At 30.9% G+C, this 7,207-nt stretch overlaps 1 protein-coding gene across 2 annotated transcripts in view; it reads right to left on the bottom strand.

Annotated features, from left to right (window-relative positions):
- LOC127725234 (DNA-directed RNA polymerase III subunit RPC2-like) overlaps positions 1-6,857 on the bottom strand; it is a 33,763-nt gene extending 26,906 nt beyond the window's left edge. The window contains exons 1-7 of one of the 2 annotated variants that reach the window (XM_052232094.1): positions 6,759-6,857; positions 6,108-6,172; positions 4,498-4,573; positions 3,934-4,034; positions 3,431-3,646; positions 2,807-3,038; positions 91-207 (exon numbers count right to left, since the gene is read on the bottom strand). In XM_052232094.1, coding sequence (XP_052088054.1) covers positions 91-207; positions 2,807-3,038; positions 3,431-3,646; positions 3,934-4,034; positions 4,498-4,573; positions 6,108-6,160 — 795 coding nt within the window. In that variant the 5' untranslated portion in view covers positions 6,161-6,172; positions 6,759-6,857. Of the gene's footprint in view, positions 1-90; positions 208-2,713; positions 2,780-2,806; positions 3,039-3,430; positions 3,647-3,933; positions 4,035-4,497; positions 4,574-6,107; positions 6,173-6,758 lie in introns of those variants that run through there. The other variant, XM_052232093.1, reaches the window with a different exon arrangement.
- Between the last annotated feature and the right edge of the window lie 350 nt (positions 6,858-7,207).

A 7,207-nucleotide genomic window follows, 5' to 3' on the forward strand; every position in this document is an offset into this window, starting at 1 on the left:
GTTACTAAACATAACTTTTAAACCCATGATTCACTTATTTTTAAAACTTTATGCAGATATAACACTAATTGAATTATAAGTAAAACTTACTGGAACATGAGCTAACACAACATCATGTAGAACTTCTCTGGCATCATCCATCTTAGTTCTCTTACCAACTCCCCACATGTGCCTCTGTCTTACTCTCTTGCCAATATATCCTAAAGCCTGAAAAATAACAGTACAAATCATGACATCCCAAAATGAACCTTTTTCTAATTTTCTTGCAAATGTATCCCAGAAGATGTCAAAGCAATAATCAAAATTGCATTCCACAATGTCAAAACTATTTGGACCATCTCTGAGAGCCTAGAAAATAACTGTATGAATCATAATCAACCCCAAATATGTGACTTTTTCTTTTTTTCCTTGCCAATGAATCTCAGAGCCTGAATAATAACAGTAAAAATATGTAAAGTGTTTGGCTGCTGTCAGTGTAAAAGTGTAATGTTGACTTAAAAAGTGAGTCCATTTATCAGTAAAATACAGAATTTAAAAAAATTCAAACTTTCTCTTCAGATGCTATTTCTAGGTCTTGATGATTAGCTTCTGTCCAAGTTTCATAACAATCCATGAAGGTTAACAAACTTATCATGTCAAAAAAAATTAATCCCAGACTGTCTGTAAATGTTAACTGTAAAAAACTAAGTCCATCTATCAGAAAAATACTGAAAATGAAAATATATTTTCAAAAGTTTGCTTCAGACATTATCTCTTAATCATAAAATTTTTTTTTCATAAAATTATATGAAGGTTTGACAAAGTATTTGATGTATAACCAACTTTAACCCCAGACTGTATCTACTTGTTGATTGTATAAAAAAAAATAAGTCCATTTATCTGTAAAATACGGAAAAACGAAAATTAATATATTCAAAATTATGCTAGGGATACTGTATTTTTGTCATTAACAAGCTTCTGTCCAAATTTCATAAAATTCCATGAAGGTTTGACAAAGTTATTGATGACTGAACAACTGTAACCTCAGACTGAATATGAATGTTAACTGTAAAAAGAACTAAGTCCATTTATCAGTAAAATATGGAAAAATGAAAATAAATATTTTCAAAATTTTGCTCTGGATACTGTGTTTTGGTCATAAACAAGCTTCTGTCCAAATTTCATAATATTCCATGAAGGTTTGACCAAGTTATTGATGTCTAAAAAAACTTCAACCACAAACTGAACCTAAATGTTGACACTGCCGACGCTGACGCCAGAATCTAGGATCACTACATCTCACTTTCGCGACATAAATGATGTTTTTAAACAATAATATTGTCTCACACAAATCTGTTTTTATATAACCTTCATCTTCGTCCTCCTATTATATGTGACACATATCCATGTAATGTTGCAATCCAATATAATACATCCTATGACCATTTTTCTGCACAACTTTTGGTCATTATTTAAAGGGGCATTAGCCGTCAAATTCATGTTCACACAATTTTGTGTGTATTTTAGCCTAAGACGCCATCTAATTAACCATCAAGATGACCTCCGAAGACTGCCAACGGTCACATAACCCGATATAAACATAACCATAACTATAAATAGATAGCGACCTCGTGCAATTGGACTTTTCTAGGTCTGTTTGATTTCATGTTAAAGGGTAAAAAAATAAATTAATCATCGTTTTTTCCTGTACAAGAATGTTTTTTTGTGGATTGAATCAGTCAACAAAATGGTTCACCTTTGTTTCACTTTCAATGTTGACATTCTTTGTTCTTATAAGGCTGAACACGACTTATACGCTTAATCGATTTATGACTATTGAACAGCGGTATACTTCTGTTGCCTTTATTTATATATGAGTAACCAATCTCTAGCTAATGGGTTAAATTGAAGTTTACATGAATCCGTTTTCAATGAGGTCGAATTATTCACTTGCAAGTAAATAATTCATCAGAGATGTTTCTTAGCTTATTTTGACAAAATTGAACTAAACTGGCTGCTAAAAGCGAATTATTATTTCACTTTTTTACTTTCATTAATGATTGAACCAAAAAAATCATGTTTTATTTTTCTTTATATCTCGTATCTAATGCCCCTTTAAGTAACTTACACCTTGATCTGGCACATAGTAACATCAAATCATTAGGGATCTTCCTCTCATTATATTAAGCATAGGGAAACCTCTTTTTTGCATAATTTCAGTCAATTTTAAATAACTACCACCTTGACCTTTGATATGGTGACCTCAAGTTATGGATCTTCCTCTTATAATATGTGATCATATAACCAAGAAGGATTACGATCCAATAAAAAGTATTTGACTTAGCATCCAGAATCAAATGACTGGTCAAAAACTATACACCAGCAATAAACTGTTGATACAGAGATAAGACATAAGACATAAAGCTTTATTTAGAGTCGGTATAAGCAATACAATTACAAACATAAGCTCTGAAGAGCTTTTAAAACCGACAGAGATATGTCTCGCCTCTGTGTAATTTTGATGGTATAATGTAACATTTATATGTAAACTATGTATAAGTTTCAAAGTCAAAAGACCATGACTGAGGGGGACAGGGCCAAATAATCTTTCAAAACTTGTTTTTAAGTTACAGTAAGCTATTCACTATTGACCATAATATTCTATAGTTTAGACTCAAATCTATAAATGAATTGATGGCTATTCGTGAGTAGTCTCCAGAATTGATTTACATACCTGATTTTGTGTGAAGACCTGAGCTCTATGATATTCCTCTAGACAAGGAGCAAAGGCAGCTAGCACCTCCTCCTCACTGACAGGATTACATACCTGATTTTGTGTGAAGACCTGAGCCCTATGACATTCCTCTAAACAAGGAGCAAAGGCAGCTAGCACCTCCTCCTCACTGCCAATCATCTGTACTATCTCCTGGTCACACTCTATACCCATCGCTTTAAATGCTACAGCTATAGGAATATCCTCCGAGAAGGTGTTGTGACGTAGATAATATTTGTCATTCTTTGTTGTAACATATGTCTTACTCTTTCTCTCATGAGTCGAACTGTAATCAAATTCAAATTAATGGGTTTTACTTCCTTCATTATTTAAATTTTATTGAACATCATTGCATTATTAAAGATGATTATAGCAAAGAAATATGAGTCATATGACCACCAATTTAAACTTTTTACAAACTATACCTTGATAAACCTTTGAAAATATTCAACTGCTAGACTAAAATTGACAAAATTAGAAGTCACATAGAAAGCTGTTTTTGTGTTTAATTTTCATTTCACAATCTCAATATAGTAGTATTATATCATACAATTCATTATTGTGATTTGACTTTAAGTGTTTCAGGACAATAATGAATTGTATTCATTATTTGTTTTCTGTAACTTGTATGGTTTTATGTTGAACTTATCACTTGTCACAGTCACAAAATAAATTTACCTAGTAACAGAACATTCTACTGTGTTTTTCCTGCCACTGTTCAGATCTACAATCATTCTATTTTTAGACAACTGTTCCTGTATAAGAATGACTTTCTCCACTCCCCTGACAATGAAGTACCCTCCAGGATCCATGGGACATTCGTTAAGTTTGGCCATCTCTGCTGGACTCTTGCCTGTCAGGACACAGTTAGAACTCTTCAACATCACAGGCATCCTGAATTTCACAAAAACAACTACCAATGGAAACTGTCAAGATGAAGGACTTCAATATAAGAATAATACCTTTGAAGTCTGTTTAGTTTCCGCTATATTTTTGGTACAACTCATTTTTTTCTCTTATAAGTCCTTAAAATTATCACAACTAAATTAATTTCAATCATAAAAGGCAGCAAAAAAAATGGCATATGTTATTTTATAAAAATACTTCTATAGCAGAAGAAATTGCATTACATCAATATAGCACATATTCTCATCATTGAAAACATATTTTAATCTCTATACCTTCCAATTGGCATGTTGTTCCTGACAATTCTCTGGTTCCCTCTAGTGTACTCAATATCTACAGTGATGGGAGCAGAGTAAGTCATGTCTCGTAATCGGCACTGAAAGATAATCGAATTAATAAGTTCAATGTAAGTGAATTCATCCCTATATGGCAAATATTTCATCTGTTTGTGGAGTGAAACAATTTCTGCTTTCAATGTTTCACATTTAAAAATTTATAAATAATATTTTCAATATCAATTCTTTTGAAAATGCTTGTACTGAAACCATGGATTTCTAAATATTTCCTTCTTTCATTTAAATAAATGCAGTACCTTTCTAATCTTGGTTTAGAAAAGTTTATACAGAAATTATGAGAATTGATGAAAGCTACTACCTCCTATAATTTGCAAGATACATGAAGTATTAGTATATACTGAAACCTGTAGGTGTTTTTAATTAAAAATAAATCTACAAATATCTAAAAAAATCCAAAATCAAACTACCAGACTTTTACATCTGCCCAATGAGAAAATGATATGTCACATGAAGTTCTTGACAGTTAACTAGTATCAATTTTACCTCATGAGGAGATATTGGTTTGGTAATGTTGAATCCTTCTTCTACGTCTGGCATACCAACATATATATTGGAATATCTGAAAATAATAAAATCACATATCTTATATATTTTTTAAAAACCTTCCTTTCTTATAACTTTTTATCAACTTTATCAATTAATGAATAGATATATAATCAAGGAATTATTTGAATCTGGAATAATTTTGAATTCTGGAAAATTGATAAGAAATGTATGATGAAAATTAACCCAACTAAATAGGGTTAGCCATGCACGCATGGCTAAGGGGGTTAATTAGTTCATAATGAAATATCAGTGAAAGTAGAATTAACCTTGGCCATGCATGCATGGCTAACCCTATTTAGTTGGGTTAGTTTTCATTATACTTTTCTTATGAATTTTCCAGAATTCAAAATTATTCAAGATTCAAATAATTACTTGTTTATATTGAAAGATAAAAAGAATAGCCAAATTCATCCAAGGTAAACTTTGCCTTAGGGAGTAAGAACCTAAGATTCCTAATAGTTTTAAAATTTACAACAGAAAATCTGAGAAAGCTAAGTTATGAATCATATCAGTACTGAAGCACAGACTACTGAACTGATGATATCCTCAAGAATTAGTAAAAAGTAAGTAACGCAGGTATATTTCTTTCGTAAAATTTTCAAAGAAAAATCAATGTTAGATAAAATTGAGAATGGAAATGGGGAATGTGTCAAAGAGACAACAACCCGACCATAGAACAGACAACAGCAGAAGGTCACCAACAGGTCTTCAATGCAGCGAGAAATTCCCGCACCCGGAGGCGTCCTTCAGCTGGCCCCTAAACAAATATATATACTAGTTCAGTGATAATGAACGCCATACTAAACTCCAAATTGTACACAAGAAACTAAAATTAAAAATAATACAAGACTGACAAAGGCTAGAGGCTCCTGACTTGGGACAGGCGCAAAAATGCGGCGGGGTTAAACATGTTTATGAGATCTCAACCCTCCCCCTATACCTCTAGCCAATGTAGAAAAGTAAACACATAACAATACGCACATTAAAATTCAGTTCAAGAGAAGTCCGAGTCTGATGTCAGAAGATGTAACCAAAGAAAATAAACAAAATGACAATAATATATAAATAACAACAGACTACTAGCAGTTAACTGACATGCCAGCTCCAGACTTCAATTAAACTGATTGAAAGATTATGTCTTCATCATATGAATATCAGGCACAATCCTTCCCGTTAGGGGTTTAGTATCTACTTTATCTTGGTGATTATACAAGTCATAAGTTATTTCTACAAATTTTTGAGAAAATCAATAGTAAAAAGATAAAGTAAATAAATGCCGATTCTTATCTACATTTCTTGAGGAAGAAGGAAGCTGAGAATCATAAAATAATTTTTTTAAAAGTAGTTTCAAGTCAACACATCATTGTAAATACATGACATTAACATGCATGTAAATGTTATAGAATTAGAAACCAGAAATTCATTGTGATAATAAAAGAAAAAATAATTTGTATATGGTATTATGGAATCATATTCAAGTTTTTCATTATACATGCTATAAACTGTTGAAGTATGAAAATGACTGATTACTACAGATATGTACTTACTTCATATAAAAGTTTGGATCAGCATCACTCGTGATCTTGTCATTAGCCTTCATAATCTTCTTTATCTGTTTTGTCAAATAGATTAAATCGAAAAACATTTTCAGTGATCGAACACTTTCTATAACAGTGATGAAAAACACCAAAAAATAATAAAATGAAAATTGCATAAGCTTAAAACATAGAAGAACCAATAACTTTATCCCTAAAGATTGCATAGATTGTTTGAAAAAAAATAATTGAATAATATTATGTCTTCAATTCATGCAAAACTAAAATAAAACAGTAAAAGTGCCATTTTTTTTTGCACTTCAAAATGCATACTAGGTTATCATGGTTATAGAGTTTTTGAACTTTGACAAATATAATAACTAATGATCAATGAAACATGAAAATGAGGTCAAGGTCAAGCAACAATAAATTACTGATAAGCTCTCATTACCAACAATATTTAAATACATTTCTTGTTTTGGAATAATTTTAAGAATATCTGCAAATTGTCACTGCTTTATGAAAATTTGCTTATTCAAATGTAAATTGACAAATGAAATGACAAATGGGTTAACTGTAACATACAAAAATTACTATAAATCCTTGCTTCTATGAGCTACTGAATGCAGGTTTAAAAAGTCATGAACATATATATTTTGTTACCTCTACATTGATAAAGAAGTTGAATGAATCAATGTGTTGTTTAACCAATCCCTTTACTTTCAGGAATGCTGGTAATAGCTTCCATTTCTCCTGTAAATATAATAGTTGTAATGTAGTATTAACATGTTTCTATATATATAATGTTGATGCTAATACATTTTACAGAAGTGATGGGATAATTTCCAGATCAGTAAATCAGAGCCTATTTTTAAACAAACACCTGAATTACATTTCATATTGTCCACTCAGTTTCACCCTTTTTAAAAATCACCTATTGTCCTTCTATTGTTCATATAAATCAATACAATTTTTATCTGAGAGGGGGCATGTGTTGTTCAGTCACTTGTTGGATAATTTTCTATATTTGAATTCTTCGATTGGTTATTCTATAATTAATTTTTTTATAATAAAATTTTACATATTTTGAATATTAAATCTGAGTTTAAATA

This window comes from Mytilus californianus, unplaced genomic scaffold (genome assembly GCF_021869535.1).
Source record: "Mytilus californianus isolate M0D057914Y unplaced genomic scaffold, xbMytCali1.0.p SCAF_15, whole genome shotgun sequence".
Classification (NCBI taxonomy): domain Eukaryota; kingdom Metazoa; phylum Mollusca; class Bivalvia; order Mytilida; family Mytilidae; genus Mytilus; species Mytilus californianus.